This window comes from Solanum verrucosum, unplaced genomic scaffold (genome assembly GCF_900185275.1).
Source record: "Solanum verrucosum unplaced genomic scaffold, falcon-dt-bn FXZP01000253.1, whole genome shotgun sequence".
Classification (NCBI taxonomy): domain Eukaryota; kingdom Viridiplantae; phylum Streptophyta; class Magnoliopsida; order Solanales; family Solanaceae; genus Solanum; species Solanum verrucosum.
Window position 1 is genome coordinate 649,833 of NW_026019984.1, and position 18,244 is coordinate 668,076.

The 18,244-nt window shown below is 33.5% G+C and overlaps 3 protein-coding genes and 1 pseudogene across 3 annotated transcripts; 2 read left to right on the forward strand and 2 right to left on the reverse strand.

Moving 5' to 3' along the window:
• Window positions 1-526: 526 nt before the first annotated feature.
• LOC125817949 (probable aquaporin PIP2-1) lies at window positions 527-2,978 on the forward strand. The gene is made up of 3 exons (XM_049497450.1): window positions 527-956; window positions 1,495-1,790; window positions 2,494-2,978. The coding sequence occupies exons 1-3, from the start codon at window positions 644-646 to the stop codon at window positions 2,746-2,748; spliced, it is 864 nt and encodes a 287-aa protein (XP_049353407.1). The 5' UTR covers window positions 527-643; the 3' UTR covers window positions 2,749-2,978.
• A 7,623-nt stretch (window positions 2,979-10,601) lies between these two features.
• LOC125818269 (uncharacterized) lies at window positions 10,602-11,116 on the forward strand. Its single transcript, XM_049497814.1, has one exon. The coding sequence runs from the start codon at window positions 10,602-10,604 to the stop codon at window positions 11,025-11,027; it is 426 nt and encodes a 141-aa protein (XP_049353771.1). The 3' UTR covers window positions 11,028-11,116.
• A 712-nt stretch (window positions 11,117-11,828) lies between these two features.
• LOC125818051 (uncharacterized) lies at window positions 11,829-17,635 on the reverse strand. Its single transcript, XM_049497558.1, has 3 exons — window positions 17,531-17,635; window positions 17,267-17,386; window positions 11,829-12,297 (listed from the first exon to the last, which is right to left on the reverse strand). Exons 1-3 carry the CDS (start codon window positions 17,549-17,551, stop codon window positions 12,181-12,183), a joined length of 258 nt encoding a protein of 85 aa, XP_049353515.1. The 5' UTR covers window positions 17,552-17,635; the 3' UTR covers window positions 11,829-12,180.
• Window positions 15,707-15,807, reverse strand: LOC125818422 (U6atac minor spliceosomal RNA; annotated as a pseudogene).
• Window positions 17,636-18,244: the final 609 nt, after the last annotated feature.

An 18,244-nucleotide genomic window follows, 5' to 3' on the forward strand; every position in this document is an offset into this window, starting at 1 on the left:
TTGAAAAAAAAAGTATTTAAATTATTTTGTGTGGTTTTAAGAACTCATTTTGCTATTTTTATTCATAGTTGTAAAGAAAAAATCAGTGAATTTTGATAGTAATGAATACTCGATCAATATGAGTGATATTTCATTAATTTCCAAATTAGCCCATGAATAACAATGACTCACGTGAAACTAAATTCAAAGAAGAGATTGTTAGTTGCGCGCGAACAAAGTCCAACTTTTCAATCTATGAAAAAAGCCTTTACTTCACGAGTCTAACACCCTATAATGTACAAATTCAAATTTAATCGAACTTCAATGCAGATAGCATCAAACATTGAAAACGAAAAAACAATTGAATAGAGCCGTTGTGTGACAAAGATGTGTATAGGTTGGCTATGGGACCAACTGCAAGCTCATAAATTCCCCCAATAATTTGCATTTGGGGCCACATTAATTATTATAACTCAAAAATTAAATTAATTTTATTTTTTAAAAAATTAACAAATAAAAAAAACACTCTGTAATCCATTCTTAATCAAACATAAATACCTATCCACTCCCTCTCTCACTCTACACAAAACAAAAAACCATAACAAAAAAACAGAGCATACTCTGTTTTCCTCTGTTTTTTCTACTTAAAAATCTCTTTCTCCTCATGACTAAAGAAGTCGAGGCCGTTCACGAGCAGGCGGCGGAGTACTCCGCAAAGGATTATACTGATCCTCCGCCTGCTCCTCTGATCGATTTCGAGGAATTGACCAAATGGTCTCTATACAGAGCAGCAATAGCGGAGTTTATTGCTACTCTGTTATTTCTTTATATCACTGTTCTTACTGTAATTGGATACAAACACCAAGCCGATGTTAACGCCGGAGGCGATGTCTGCGGTGGCGTTGGTCTTCTTGGTATTGCTTGGGCTTTTGGTGGCATGATTTTCGTTCTTGTTTACTGTACTGCTGGTATTTCTGGTGAGTTTTTTCGAGTTTTACTTGTTCTGAATATATTATTTATACATTTTTTTAAAGAAAGATATAGTAAATAGAAGGTTGAGCGGAAAACTATTAAATTCTGTTGAATTCTTTGTTGTTTTGTTGAACATAAAAAGTGATATTAGTAACTTTGTAGTTTATGTTTTATGGTTTAGTTGAATTTAGTATTTTCGATACTAAAATAAGTAGGGTGAAGGATCAAAATGGCTATAAACTATGAAAAATAAAACAATTATGCCCTTCGTTAAAAAATTGTCTCGTTTCTTACCTTTATCGCCAGTAAAGTGGGTCGATTTTGCTCTTTTCATGAGAAAAATGGAGCTTTGAGGTACAGGGTTCACTTGAATTCAGTACTGTGAACACAAAACATAAATTCATGTGTAAAAAAAGTTTACTAAAACTACAATGAAAAGGGAAAATTTAGACCATTGATAAAAAAAAAGTCTTCTTTTATTCAAATTCTTTACGATTATTATAACAAGGTAAATTATACTGATAATATATGTGATGATTGTAGGTGGACACATCAACCCTGCTGTGACATTTGGGTTATTTTTGGCAAGGAAAGTATCATTGATTAGGGCAGTATTGTACATGGTAGCACAATGTTTGGGTGCAATTTGTGGTGTAGGTTTTGTGAAGGCATTCCAAAGTGCATACTACAATAGATATGGTGGTGGTGTTAATGTTATGGCAGCAGGACACACCAAGGGTGTTGGTTTGGCTGCTGAAATTATTGGTACTTTTGTTTTGGTTTATGTTGTCTTCTCTGCCACTGACCCCAAAAGAAGCGCCAGAGACTCTCATGTTCCTGTAAGTAAAATCGAATTCAAAATTTATAGATTTATAAATTTCAAATTCTGAACATGTTGTTAATGTTACCTAACATGATACAAAACGAAGTAGCAAAGAGTAAACTCTATTCATGAATTATTATCTTGTATACTCTAGTCTAGTTTAGCTTGTTTAGGGGTAGGTAGGATGGGGGTGGGTGGGGTGGGGTGGGGTGTTCTACTATAGGGGTTAATTAATTTCCCCACTAGAAAACTATAGTGTGGCTAAAGACGAATCTTATCTTTGATTTTTGAAGCATTTTTGTGTGGTGTTAATTAGTAAGTGGCCTACCCACTATTATTCTAATTATTTTCTTGATTTATTAAAGAGGGAGGTGACCTAACTAAAATACTTTAGAAAACACAAAGATAATAAAATGATTTGATTAGTTTATAATGATGTTAAAGTTGTACACCTATTATATCACTAAAGATTATATTCCTAATGTTTCAATGTGATAAATTTAATTAAATATGAATATTTTAGATTAAAATAAAAAATTGATGAGTTATTTTAAAAATAAACATCGATATATATAGATAAAATAAGAGCTTTAAATTGTATTCTTAATTAATATTTATTTTGTTAAATTATCCGTCATGTTTCTTTTTATATGCTCCTTAAAAGAAACTAGTTATGAATAATTCTTTTGACTATTTTACCCTTTTTATGATAAATAAAGGTCTTGGCCCCACTTCCCATTGGATTCGCCGTATTCATGGTTCACCTTGCCACTATTCCGATCACCGGTACCGGAATCAACCCGGCAAGGAGTTTCGGGGCGGCCGTGATTTTCAACGGCGACAAGGCGTGGGACGAACATTGGATTTTCTGGGTCGGACCATTCATTGGAGCTTTCATCGCCGCTGTCTACCACCAATACATTCTCCGAGCTGGAGCAATTAAAGCTCTTGGTTCATTCAGAAGCAATGCTTGATAAAAGATGGAACAATTTGATGGATTTGAGAAATTTGTAGATAAAATGTTTGTTATGTCACATCTATCGCGAAATGTTATGTGCATCGAGCTGACATCCTTACGTTCTTTAAAAAGTTTGTTATTCCAAATGGGGAAAAAGGATGGGACTATTCTATCGTTTTGATTTATTTTTTGTTTTGTTTGCTTTGAATGTATTTAAGTTAAATCTATTTGTAATGTTTGGTTTTATCTAGTTGTCCCTTTGTTATCTTTTTTTTTTTTTTGTATTTCTTGTTGATTTCATGTACATTATAATAATAGTGTATATGTTGGGTTCAATTTTTTATTTTTTCATTTACTTTGAAAATTATCAATCTTGTCAACGAAAATAGTATTTGAGGTGAGGATTTATCGAAAATTATCTTAATATTTTTCAAATAGAAATAAAAACTGCATATATCACATTTTATGTGAATATGTTGTTGTCAACATAAATATAATTTGGACAGTATATATGCTCTAGTTTTTGGACGGCAGGAACATCAATGTTCCAAAAGTATAATGGATGATATCTGCTTACCATTTACGATAGTTCAAGAGCATATTTGTCCCTTTTCCCTTTAAATAATATTATAATTTTTTTTTTGCTTATGAACTGAATATGAAAAAATTAAAAAAATATTTTCGTAAAACACACCTTGAAAGCAACATGCTACCTGCACAATGAATCTTTAAAGTGATGCAAATATTGGCAAATTCATTTAACTAGGGTTGTCATTTTCGTCAAGATGATAAGGTTGTGAATCATTTTGTTAATGTATAGGTTATATACGAATTATCATAAAAATAGTATTGTGTAATAATATGAAATTTCTTTTTCCAGATAATAATTTGATAGATGTGTGAGCGTATTAGGAGAGATAAGATTAGAAACGAGAATATATAGGATAAGATGAGAGTGATATCAATGGTGTATATATAGTGTATACAATACGGAAAATAAAGTTGGAAATGGTTCAGATATGTAAAGAGGAGGGACGTCAATCTCCCAGTAAAAAAAGTGTGGAAGGTTGACATTGATAGTGTAAGGATAGGTAAAGATTGATTGGAGAAGAATATGAAGACGTGATTAAACATGAAATGGCATACATTATGCTTATCGAGCACATGACCACTAAATAGGAGAGCATGGAGGTTAAGGATTAGGACATGAAATAGTAGATAGTCGAATTATTTCAAAACAATAGGAGGGATGTGGATTCCCCCTAAAAAAATTGTGAGAGATTGACAATAATAGATCGCCTATATAAGGACACATAGAGATAGATTGAAGAAGATCATAGGAAAAAAAATTAAATAGGACATGACACACCTTAAGCTTATCTACCACATGATGAAATACTAAATAGCAGAGCATAGAGGTTGAGAATTAGGATAGAAAATTAGTAGGTAATCGTGTGAATTCTTTATCTTTTCTAGGAGAGCGTGCTTCAAAATTAGAGCACCTTATTTGCTTCATCTTTACTAGGAAAAATGCACAAGTACCCTCCAGCCTATGCCCAAAATCCCTGAGACACGCCTAACCTTTACTAAGGTCCTATTACCCCCGAACTTATTTTTTAATTAATTTTCTACCCCTTTTCGACCTACGTGGCACTATCCTTGAAAAATTATCCACACGCGCTGGGCCCACAAGATAGTGCCACGTAGGTCGAAAAGGGGTAGAAAATTATATATAAAATAAGTTGGGGGGTAATAGGACCTTAGTAAAGGTAGATATGTCTCAGGAATTTTGGACATAGGCTGGAGGTACTTATGCATTTTTCCTTATTATTTTGATGTCATTATGTTTCTTTCCTTCGATATTCTCATCATAACTTCTTCACTCTTATATTTTCTATACCTATTTTGAATAGCTCAGGAACTCGTATTCATCCTATTTGATTTAGTATGTCGTTTTTATTGAACTGAAAATCTATCAAAAATAATCTCTATGTTCCACAAAAATAGTGCTATAAAATCTGTGTATATCTTACTTTTAAAAACCCCATTTATAAAATTAGATTATTTTATTATCACTCAATATATATTTGTTGTGTTCCTAAACTTATGGCTCGTTTAAAGCATTCTTATCCTTAAACCTATTTACTAATATAATATTTTATATATTCATAAAGCTCTATCTTCTGACCATATATTATAATTTATTTATATCAATGTCAAAACTATTTTGGTGGGTGATGCTTCTCGAAAGTGCTATGATTGTTCAGTGCATTTATTTATATATCAATTTTTTATTTAATGATATGTAACGTGTTAGGTGAGTTCTACATATATACTTTTTTTTTTGGTCAACAACCACCACATACGTACTGAGTGTGAAATGGAGCCTTGCGTAATTGGTAAAGTTAATGTTATACGATTAAGAATATGTATTTTAATTGTGTATGCAGAAATGCAGAGTAAGATTTACGTATAATAAATTCTTATGGTATTTTTAAATTTTACGCATACATAGTAAAAAGAACTTAGTGCACAACACATCGAATGTAATTTCTTAATTATCTTTACAAAATAAAGGATAAGTCTGTGTAGACGTTACACTCCCCATATTCTATTTGTTGGAGTCACTATATATGTCATTGTGTATAATTTCATAAGTAGAATTTAAGAAAATAAGATGGTATTCTTGTTTTTGTAGGATAGAGAAGTTATTTTTAATATACGACCTTTTAGTTTGTTGTTTCTAATTTTTTTTTGGTATCTCATTAGGTGTTTGATATCCGTATTGAATTTTTATTAATCTAAATTCGTACAACATACGATTCTATTCAGGAAAAACATTCTCTATTAAAAAAAACTCATACCTATCTCGAATTTAAAATTTCTAATTAAGAAAAAAATACATTCTTTGATGGTTTGTTTCTAAATTTAATTCCTAAAGAGATAATGTTCCTTTTTATCATATGGTCAATTTTAAGTGTTGGTGGGTTCCTATCTGTCACCTTCATCAATTGCTCATCTCTTCCTAACTCTTATCTATTCAAATTTTTTTTTCTAATGTAACTTAGTTGTGTTTTTAGCTTTTTAGTTAGAGTGAGTTTTGGATTTTGATTATGATGTGCAGGTCTGAAATATGAAATCATGATTATAAAAGTTTTTCGATATATATTAGTACATGAGTTTTTCAAAAAATTATCATCGAATTTTATTTGACCTGAAATTTAGAGAATTTATCTCAAACGTTAAGGACTTCACAATTTTTGAAGTTGTTTTTATTTTTTTGCATTTTGGAATGCTGAAACGCTGAAATCATAATTATTGGATTTTAAGTGTGTATTAGAACATGGTTTTTTGAAAAATTAGTCAGCCGGCCTTTTTTTTAAAAAAAAATCACCCATTTAATCGTAATAGGTTGTAGCTATCATCACTATATATTTTGTATATAACAAATGCATAATTGAAGGGAAACCTTGACATTTGGTGTCATATGATCAAAGGTTACATGTTCGAATCGTAGAAATAGTCTCTTGTAGAAATATGAAGTAAGACTATGTATAAACGATTCTTAAAGTTCGGTCTCCCCCCCATACACACACAACAAGAGCTTCATGCAACGTACTGCCCTTTAAAGAAATATATATTACTCCCTCTGTCCCTAATTACTTGTCCATTTTTCCTTTTATAGTTGTCCCTAATTACTTGTCCATTTTGACAAATCAAGAAAGGATAATTTTTTTTTACTATTATACCCTCAATTAAATGACTAATTACTTTGAAAAATGCAAAACTTTTCATCCACTTCATAATTAATAGAAGTAAAATGGTAAACTCACTATGTCATTAATTGATTTCTTAATAGGTGTGTCAATTCAAAAGTGAACAAGTAATTAGGGACAGAGGGAGTATGTGCTAAGAAAGGATGCACATAATACTCTACATGAATTACAAAGAGCTTTATGAGGCATTGCACAAGTTTATACGATATGTGTGCTTTTATGTTCAATTATAGTGTAGCCCAGAAAGACAAATTCGTGATATATATTAGGCCAAAGTAGATGATATGTGTTATAAGGCATGAATAGTGAAATAAAATATTATTTCACTATATACTATCTATAGTATCTCTTGGATTGATATTGATAAGATATGGGCCAACCAGCTTGTCCTATAGTCCAGCCCAATGTGACCCATTTTGAATAATGGCCCAACTCAGCGCCATACAAAACTATCGTTATTTATGAAAATTTCTCAATTTTTCGAAAACACACGGAGTCTGTATTTTTACTAAGAAAATTTAAAGAGAAAAGACATTAAATCCCCCCCCCCCCAAACTTGTGCGGCCAAGTTTAAGGGGGAATTTTAAATAAATATATGAAATGAAAATACCTCTCTGTTTCATTTTACTTGGCCCTTTTTAACTTTCCACTCCCTCTAAGAAAGGGATTTGTTTTGTCAAAATTATCCATATTAATTATAGGAAAATTACAGAAATCCCACCTTTTAGTTTACTTATTATCATTATTCCCTATAAGTTTTACAAATTTCCAAAATCCCTCATTTTCGCACATCAGATTAATGTATCAACGCTTATATTTTGTATCTCGTGCATCATATTAGTGTATCATGTATAAAATGTACATCAAATTAGTGTCTCATGTATAAAATGTAATGTATCTTACTTAACGATTAATGTATCTCGCGCATCAGATTAATGTATTAGCGCTTATATTATTGTATCCGTTTGAGGGATTTCTGTAATTATAAACTTTTAAGGGATAAATTGTAATTTTGCCTTAAAATATGTGATTTCTGTAATTTGCCCTTAATTATATAGTTATTTAATGATATATTATTAAAATAACTTTTTTTAATTATAAGAATCAAATAAAATAAAATGTTTTCAATGTACTAGTGGCTCATAGGTGAATGATATAGGAAGTTCCTCTTCTTTTCTATGGACCATTTCTTGTGACACTGAAAACTAGAGGTTCCATCTTTCAATAACTATTTGTATAGAGGGGACAATTCTTGTGACAAAAAATATAAAAGGTCCACAAGTGAAACTCATGAAATAATTAGTGTGCCATAGGTTGCGGTGCAATGATTAAAAATAGATAAATTTATTTTTTTGAATTTTTGTAATGAATTTAAGTTAATAAACGATAATAATGTGTTATAGTTAAATATTTTAAATAAATTAAAAGATTCAACAACAGCTATATATAGGATTTTCGTGAACTTGCACCTGACAAGATGAATCCGCTTCTGATTCAGAAACTGTCTACTCTTAACTAGAAACGAGTAAATTTCAAGCCGGAAGGGGGAAAAAGAAGCAAAGTAAGCATCCAACTCTAATATCAACAAATAGTGAGTGCTTATTTGATCCAAAATTTTGAGTTTGAACTCTGAAAATGAAAAATATGTACACACGCAACTACAAGTCAAGAATAGTTATTATTTTCACAAGCCACGCATGCAGTATCTTTAGCCCTACAAAAAGGGGACACTATATTTTTTGACCTAGGTATTTATGTTGTTGTTCATATATACTATATATTAAAATTAAAAAAAAGTGGGCACAAAACTGAAAGCAGATAAGGCAAATTAATATCACTTGGCAGACAGCATAGTGAGAGGCATGATTATAATAATACCTATTTTATTATATATGAGTATGGTTGGGGGTGGGGGTGGAGTGGGGTGAGCTTAGGTCGAAGAAAATGAGGTCTCGATAAAATTTGCTCACACCTAATATTTACATCAAATTAATGAATACAAAACGTGAATTTCATACATATGTTTATCACTTAATCATATCTACGCGATATACTTACTTTATTTTCTAATTGCAATAACAATAACAAACTCAGTGAAATCCTATAAAGTAGGATCTGAAGAGGATAAAGTGTACGCAGACTTTACTACTATCCCTCTGGAGTAGAGATGTTTCTGAAAAAACTCACTTTACTTTTCAATTGCTAAAATTAAAATTTATCGATTTGTCATAAATATCGAATACAAATAAATTGTGTGTGTGGGGGGGGGGGATGAATTGATTTCTACTTTAGCATGCTCATTCTTTCCACCCTTTGCAATAAATGAAAATTGTATGCATGAGTGTGCAAAATACTAGCCACATCATGACTCCCATCAAGTATCAATTTTTAGTGCCTAATTAATGACCTTTGCTGGTCTATTAAGCTAAGCAAACATTCTAACTTAGCTTTAAATTTCATTTTCATGCAAGAAAATTTGGACCACTAATTAACATCATGAAATTAAAAGTGTCTTGTGTCATCAAGTATAATTGAATCTATAATATAATATTTTTATAGTATCACAAGGCCTTAAAATCATTGTCCATAATATTTCATTATTTATTCATACATTGCTACACAATTAATCCAAATGTCAATCAATAACCTAATTACTTATGAGCTTCTTCATTATACCATTCATTTCCTTTTTTCCTACTCCTTTATTTTGTTCTTGTTGGAAATATAGATACACACTGATTCAGAATTTAAAATTTATGAATTTTAATTTCTAATTGTTTAAAGTTATCGAATCTTAAATTTATAATTTGTAATGAGATATTTTATTACAAATACAAAGTTACTTTGAGTCAAAGCTACTAAGTTTTGCCGCACTTGAGTGACTAAGAGGGAACATAATTCTCAAATACATGGATCAACAAGGGTTGTAGTGGAGTGGTAAGTACTTCTTCATCCTTAACTAAAGGTCTCAAGTTTGAGTCCCCCTAAATACAGAGTCACCTTTGTTAGGAAGCGCTTTACCACCCAAAGTGGAACTTCCCTACGCGAATCTTGATTTAGTCGAACTCCAATGTGGGTAATGGACACCGGATGAAAAGCAAAAAAAAATTCTCAAATACATGGAGCAAAATGTAGAGATCATAATGTATTTTTTTATCCATCTCATCAAGTATACAATCCCATCTGGACAAATCAAGAACCAATCATAATGATGGGATTACAACACTAATTACACTTATTAAACAATAAGAAGAATCACCCAATCATCAAAAAAAAAAGGAAAAAGAAGAAGAAGAACTAGAGAAATTCATGTTAAATAACTTTTAACTAGCAGGATTTTTTTAATAATCCATCATTAAATAGAATCATCGACATAATTTTATTATTTAAAGATAAAAGTTGTCTATCGCTAATTCCTATTTTGTTTTATTTTGATGGTAGTGAATTATCTAGTAAAATGGAATACCAAGAAAGAAATCACTTTTCTACAGAATTCATTATTTGTGTAACCAATTGCTTAAGCAAAAAATCTTTACTTTTTGGAGGAGTGTCTTTATTCTACTTATAATTTTATTTTATTTTTAAAAAAACTCTATATGAACTAATTAACATGCATGACATTCATTTATTTGCTACTAAAAAATCCCATGGAAGTGAGTGATGACAACAACTTTAATGGAGTTATAGCCATTGATAGTATTTCTATCATTTGGTTCCCTCTTTTCCACAATACATTCAATTCTAAGCAACCTCCACTTCCCTCATTTTCTTCTTCTTATAAAATCCCATTCTAAGTGCAAACATTCCCTCATCCAAACCAAAATTCTTGATTCAGTTCCCCATCTTAACGACATAAAATAGGATTGATTAGATTCTATTGTGCTCTATTACCTTATAAAATCCCATAACAAGTGCAAGCATTCCCTTAGTCAAACCAAAATTCTCAGTTCAGTTCTCCACCTTAACGACAAAAAATAGGATCGATCAGACTCTAACATTGCTCCATTACCTTATAAAATCCCATTCTAAGTGCAAACATACCGAATTCTTGGTTCAATTCTCCACCTTAACGACAAAAAAGGACCGATCAAATATGGCTTCTTGTCTATTCTTTGTTGTTGTCTTTTGCCTACCCTTTATTGTTAAAGCTCAAGAAAGGTCTCCTCATGGCCTTGCTTATGAAAGCCCTGTTGCAGTTTCACCAGAAGCATACTCATTTTTCCACCCAGAGACTCAAAAACAAAACACTACTACTAGTGAAAGTTTATGTGATGATAATAATAATAATGCATCAGGTTGTTCAAAATTTCCTACAGCATCAAGTGTGCAGTCTAATTTGGCACATGAAAGTTTACCGCCAGGCGATGAGGAAGGCAATAAACGAATGGGAGCTGGTGGGATGGTTGGGATCGCTCTTGGGTTCGGGTTTGCTATTGTGTTAGCATTCGGTGTTTACTATGTGGCAATTGCGCGAAAACGCAATGCAGACAAAGGTGCTCCTGTCCAGCTCAATGTCTGACTCTTCAAAAATGTTGTTGCATGATGTCAGACCTCTCCAAAATGCACTATTTTTGGAGAATCCGGCATGCACCTATCTACATTTTCAAAGAATCCGAGTAACATAGATCACAGTAGGCATTTACTCTTATCCATCCCCTGTAGTTTCATCTCATTTTTACCTTCTTTTTTTTTTTTGGTTTGTTACCTTTCCTATAGTTGTATGGTTTGGGAATGTGAGATGTAACTATTGTTTGTATCAGTAGTTAGAGATATAATAGTACAATTATTTAGTCATTACTATCATCCAAACAAACCGAAGTATGTATTTGTTCGAAAACAACTTCTCTACTTTCACAAGACAGGGATAAGACTGCATACATAGCACCTTCCGTAGACCCCATTTGTGGGATACACCGGAAATTATGTTATTGTTGGTATGCTTCTATACAAGCTACCCTTTGCATGAACTTTTAAAATGGAATTGCAAATTATACACACTATTATTTACTGCACATACTACGGGCACAGAAGAATGTAGGGAAAAAAGTAAACAACAAAATGGTTCCCATAACAAACAGTCAATTGACCTTAACCCAATGCACTTACTGATTTGGTGAAATATGAATGAAAAAAAAGAAGGAAAAGTTCCAACTTCTTGATTTAAACTAGGTAATTCCTGACCCTTAAGTAAGCCAAAACTTACTTCAAACTCGTACATTTAGATTATGAGAAAAAGATATTGTCAAGGGTGGGAAGTCGAGGAGGCATGATAACGTGATGCTTATAGTTATCGTCCAACAATAGCTGGTGACAAGTCCAATTAGGGTAAGCTACTGATAGAAATTGGTCTTTTATTCGAGTTCAACCAACATTACAAGTACAACATTACTTTACCAATGTACATTCCAAATAAATAGAGATCGAGTTAAAAGCAGGGTACTATCGAGCACCTAAGTGTTTACAACACAAATGAAAATTTCCGTCAAGTGATCCTCACAGAGCAAAGTTAGGAACGAAACATCAATAGCATCTACAAAAAGATAATAGAGTATTAGTAGTGTCTGCGAGAACTGCAACTTCTAGAATTGAGAATGCACTTGCATCTGTCTTGTAAGAATCTTACACGATAAAAGAGGCGTACTCTAGATAAGCTGTGGAATCACACAACACTTTTACCATCCGCGTGATCCAAGGACCTTGATGAGAGGCCCAAACGCCTGATCCACAGCTTTGTTCCATAGGTGTGCAAACTCTATGCTGGACTCCTTTTTTGGAATGTACACTGTTGTCTATTTTTTTCAAATTGATACAAAATTCGATCAGCAAAGACAGAAGTTGATTTCATTAGTTACAAGCAAATAAATCTTGCTATGAAACTTAAAATGTCTTGCCATAGACTGGTAGCATGTGTATCACACACACACACCAAAAAACACACACACACACACACACAAACACAACCATCTTCATAAACATTATTCTCCTCCTTCAGAAAGAAGTATGAAAACCATTGGTGTCTACCATAGTCAACGAATTGTCATTGAAGATCATTAAGATTATGAAATGTTAAGCTGATAATATTCACTAGCAGTAGCAGACAAGTGAGGTTGCTCCAGTATTCCGGTGGCAAGAGTATGCCACTTCCCCTTTTTAGTAACAAAATAAGCCAAAAGTAGGACCATACTGATAGTTTGTAGCATAAACAAAGATGGATTTGTGTATGAGATATATAAGTTTCCTTACCAGGAGGTTGTAGTCCAAATCACCAGGGGAATAAAGTAAGAGATGGCCAGGAAATAGTCACTATTGACTCCTGACCAAGGGAATTTAGGTAATAGGACTTGCAATATAAATGAAAATGTTAATTAGCAAAAACTTGGAGGGTCAGCTTGGAAAACTAAAGCAACGTTCTGTCATTTTACATTCAGCATTAGCTAGAACTGACGGAGTACTATGAGCCAGCAGAGTAGAAATTCTTGCTCCATTTTCAATTTGACTAAAGCACACAGTATACTGAAGTCAAACCACATGCTATATATAATTCTAACAAATTTTACTTCGCCTAAAACAGCAAAGGGGCTAACACATCTGGACTCTAAAACCAGAGAAACCTCTTCCAACTGCAACAAGAAAAATATAACTTGCCTCAAGTATACTTCCATCAAAGTTCATATTCAAAAAACGCCTTTTATACTCTCCAGGCTCCAAAGCTTCAAAGGTATCAAATAAGAATTGAGACACAGAAAGAAATTGGAATGCCCAAAGAAGTAAAGGTGATGTACGACCAATGTACTGAATGATCTTAATCATAGATAGAAATACAAAAAGTTACCAATTTCAAAAAAAAGAAGAAGAAAAGGTGATCAGTCATTGTTTCCTGATATACAAATCCACACTTTAACAACTCTTTTAACATCACCATCTAACTGCTTTATCACCAAAGCGATGTTACTTATAACAACTCACCAACCAGCTATTCAACAGGAGACTCTGCCTGGTTCCCATTCGAGGATTTATAGTTGATGTTAGGACTACTTATTTTTTTTTGAGAAAGGTAAAATTAGGACTACTTATTATGCACCATATTTTATTTTATTTTTGATGACAAGGGAAACCTGCAGCCGCTACCCTTTGGGTGCGCACAGGGTAAAACCCCCGCTCCTATGCAATAGCTCGCAAACCACATAGGAGAGGTAACCCACACTAGGCAAGCCGGTGCGACGAGCTCGACCCAGAAGGCAAACCCCTTACTTTCGCTGGCAAGGGATTTCGAACTTGAGACCTCCAACATGGAAGTCCCAAGCCCAAACCACTGGGCCACCCCGAAGGGTCTTATTATGCACCATATTTAAAGCAGTAAATTCAAACACACATAATATCCTTCATTACTCAACCCCACCATCTTCATATTTATGCACCATATTTAAAGCAGTAAATTCAAACACACATAATATCCTTCATTACTCAACCCCACCATCTTCATATTTATGCACCATATTTAAAGCAGTAAATTCAAACACACATAATATCCTTCATTACTCAACCCCACCATCTTCATATTTATGCAACATATTTCTGTTTAGGAAGCCCCACATTCTACAAATAACAGTACTCTATGCATTTTATTTGTTGATAAGTGGTATTATGTGCGTTATCTACTAGCTATCGGATATCAGACTCGCTATACAATTAAAATGTGAATTATTCTTGTTAAATCAACATTATATATGAACCCAACAATATTTGTCATTTTTGTCCATTGTTGGCTCTGATTAATATGGTGAAGTTCATCGCTTGAGCCTTGAAGTGAGAAGCGAGGAGCTATCGCTTCATGGATGAAACTATGCACTTCACAGAAGTGTGTGCTTCAAACAATGATGCACAAAGTGATTCCAACAAGAATTGGTCGCTTCTTTGGATCTTAACTCTAAGGAGTTGGATTAATATCAGCATTGTTGTATATCAGATGTCAAAATTAGTTAATAGTAATAGCAAAGTTTTTTTTTTTTTTTTTTTTTTTTTTTTGAACTTGGTAACTTTGTATTATATCACACAACAGTACATGGGTCGTACTGTAACCTTATATACAAGTGTACTCCTGATTTCACTTCTCTACGTCTAAATTGAGTCTAACACATCAATAATAGAGACAGTGTCATTAGAGTATAATTGATTACACCAAAAGACTAAAAGTAAAATGCAGTTTAGTTTAACTTTCTGCACATTGTTCTCTATGCTCTCAAAACATCTTGAATTCCTTTCCTTCCAAACAGCCCACCAGATAGCCCCCGGGATAATTCTCCATCTACCTCTGTCCTTAGCATGTACACCTGCTTCCTCCCAGCATAGTAATGCCTCAGCCACCTTCATGGGCATTGTCCAGGAGATGCCTTTGAGGTTTAGGAATATTCTCCACAGATGATGGGTGTACTTGCAATGTAAAAATAGATGGTTAACAGTCTCAGATGTTTCACCACATAGGAAGCACCTGGAACACAAGGTTCTCCCCCTCTTCATAACATTGTCCTGTGTAAGGACTGCTTCTTTAGCCATTGACCAGACAAAAAATGAGACTTTGTGAGGGATTCTGCTCTTCCATATTTGCTTCCAAGGCCAACTTGAGCACTGTTGATCTGTCTGATCCATCAACTTGTAGGATTTGTTGACTTTGAACACTCCCTTGTCATCTCCTGTCCACCACAATTTATCCTCACCTGGTTGTAGTCCAGTGAAAGTGTTCACATTGTTTAAAAATTCAGCAACTCTCACTATTTCCCAATCATTAAGGTTTCTTCTGAAAATGAAATTCCATCCTTGTGGTGACCAAAGATCTGCTATAGTGCTTTGTTGAAACATGATTAGGTTGTAGATGTCTGGAAAGAGATCTTCCGTGTTGCCTTTCTCATGCCAAATGTCCTTCCAAAATCTGGTCTTATTCCCATCCATTACTTTTGCCTTTGAGTTACTTTTAACTTCATTCCACAAGCTTCTGATGGACCTCCAGAGGCTAACACCATAAGGAGTGGTTACTTCTTTAGCTATCCAGTTGTCCTCTTTTTCATATTTAGCTCCAATTACTTCCCTCCATAGCATCTGGTTGTTGTTTGCATACTTCCACAACCACTTCATACTAAGAGCCTTGCTTTGCAATTTCAAATTCTTTATTCCTAGACCAAGTATTTTTTTCAATGCTAATTCATAAATATTTGATTTTGTTTTTTCTGATAACAGGTAAAGCCCGAAGGCTGTTCCCGTCCCTGTCAGGGGAGATGCCAACCATCTCTCCTTTCTACGAACACTATTTGATTTTGTTTTTTGATACAGGATATGTTTGATATTTTTTAATATTCCATAAATTGTGTGTTTTACTTCTCGCAGTTCAAACCCCATGGACATTGTTGCTGGTTCTTTTTTTCGCTTTTGAAAACACTGGTGGTCGTTTGAAATTTTATTGGTTTGGATCCCTTAAAGGAGGAGGTAGAGCTTAAGTATGGTTTGTAGTATGGTTTGACAGGCACAGGTCATACACTTGTGGTGTAAGCTTAGAAAGAAACTGGACAATGCCAAGGACGACAAGAGAACTGCTCCAATGCTGGTACTCAAAAGGTTTGGGTACGACAAAGATGAAAACCTGGAATACTCTCCCTTCGGCAGTATGGTGGATTATCTGGAAGGAAGGAATGCAAGGATTTTTGAAAGCAAATCAGAATCTGTAGTTAGTTCTAAGTACAGATCCTTATCCCAACTGTTTTCTTGGTGTAACATGGCAATTGCAAATAAAATAGAGGCCATGATAGATTTTTTGAGCTCATTACACAATATGTAGGGGAGCTACCCGTTGTAAATTCCCCACAACACCTTCTGGTGATGGACTTTGAATACAATACATTTTTAACGATAAAAACAACAACTGGTATAGATTGCAACCAAATTGTATCACATATACATAATTGAATTTCATCACACGATGAAGGAGTTGCCATGTCGAGTCAGCTATCACGTTTTAATGACTAATCTATGTGCATCTTATACTTAAATATCATACTGCAAGTATATCTACAAACTATAAAATGCTTGCACAAACATACACCTTTAGCTGATGATTAGATAACCAACTTCTTAGAGAACAATAGTATCAAACAGAATAGCAGCTCCTAAAGTTTCTTACCATTTTCTAAACCTATATAGAGGATAAACAGTTAGTAGTTTTTTGAACTTCCCATTTTCCCCGTGATGAGATGAAATATAGCCACGCAAATGTCTATAGCATTATCTAGTTCCCCTTATCTGTATTGCTGTTACAGCTCTCTTACTATTAATACTATTGTTTCTTTTGCTTCGGTTATAGTATTATTTAATGTTGCTACTGTATTTCCTTTCCATACTTGATTTTGATATGTTTTACCCGAGCGAACCTCTCTTCCTTCACAAGGTAGGGATAAGCCTGCGCACACACCATCATCCCCACACTCCACTTATGAGATTAGACTGGTTATGTTGTTGTTGTTGTAGTTTTATAATAACATGCTTATTACTGCTATGGATAAATATACAATTTCATCATTATATACAAATGTGTTTAAATAGCTATTTAACAGACAAGCTTGATTTATTCTTTGTTAATTAGATGCACACTCACACATATAATTTGCTTATATCGCTAGCTGGAATTTACCACGAACCGGAAGCATACAACAACAATCCTGGAAGCTAAAAATCACAAAGAAAACACCTCGGGAGAAAGAGATTAAAACCTACCTGAGATTGAGGGGAAAATCTAGATTGATTCTCAGAGATACTCTTATATATGCTTTTCCGTTGTTCAAACACCACCACGCTTGCCATTACGGTACCTAAAGCAGCGCCAAGAAGACGCTCCTGCGTTTTGCATAAACAAAATTCCACAAGTTCATTTTTCCATACATGCGCATTGAAGAATCAAACAATTTTTCATTCAAAATCAATACTGAACAATCAAAAATGCAAAGGATAAAAGATGATGATCACTAATCTATAACTTACCTGAGTAAGGATGCTGATCATCCTTGCGATTGAATTTTCGCACAGACCAAAGTGTTGAAATTTCGAGACGGCTCAATCGGATTTCTTTCGACAACAATATGACCCGTACCAGAAATATGGGCTTAATGGGCCTGAAGTCAAATACATAAAATGGGCTCTAAGATCATTGGTCGGGCAACAAGTTAGAGTCTGTTTGGATAGACTTTTCTATTTTATTCAAATAATATAAAAGTATTTAAAAAGTTATTTTGATTTAAAAACACTTAAAAGAAGTCAATTCAAGTAGACTCTACGTAAAAGAATCACAAAATTCTAAGTTTGGGATGATTTTAACTTTGTTATTTAACAATCAAACTTATGCTTAATTGAACATAAGTTCTTTAGAAATAAAACTAATGTCGAGATATAATTTGTGGGATACCATTAGAGTTGTCAAAAAGGATCAGCCCAACCCCACCCGATCTAAGCTTTGTGGGCCAAGAAATTTGATGGGCTAAGGTGAATCGTCCCTTCATTTGGAAGGGCCTGAAAATGCTCAGCCCAACCCAACCTTAGGAGGGTCGCGGGCTTGGGCTGGCTAGCCTTTCTTTTTTTTTCTTTTTAAAATTAAAATTCTATAACATAAGAAAATGAGAAGATTTACAAATCAAATATGACAATCAATGATGTTGTTTCAATAACATTAGATACGTGAAATACATTTATCCGGTGTGA

Bases quoted from the DNA above. Each gene is read 5' to 3' on its own strand.
- LOC125817949 (XM_049497450.1), top strand. From the start codon at position 644: ATGACTAAAGAAGTCGAGGCCGTTCACGAGCAGGCGGCGGAGTACTCC. The intron at 957-1,494 runs GTGAGTTTTTTC...TGATGATTGTAG, and splicing joins CTGTACTGCTGGTATTTCTG to GTGGACACATCAACCCTGCT. The intron at 1,791-2,493 runs GTAAGTAAAATC...TGATAAATAAAG, and splicing joins CCAGAGACTCTCATGTTCCT to GTCTTGGCCCCACTTCCCAT.
- LOC125818269 (XM_049497814.1), top strand. From the start codon at position 10,602: ATGGCTTCTTGTCTATTCTTTGTTGTTGTCTTTTGCCTACCCTTTATT.
- LOC125818051 (XM_049497558.1), bottom strand. From the start codon at position 17,551: ATGATCAGCATCCTTACTCAG. The intron at 17,387-17,530 runs GTAAGTTATAGA...TGCAAAACGCAG, and splicing joins TGATCAGCATCCTTACTCAG to GAGCGTCTTCTTGGCGCTGC. The intron at 12,298-17,266 runs GTAGGTTTTAAT...TGAAAAAAATAG, and splicing joins GATTTTCCCCTCAATCTCAG to ACAACAGTGTACATTCCAAA.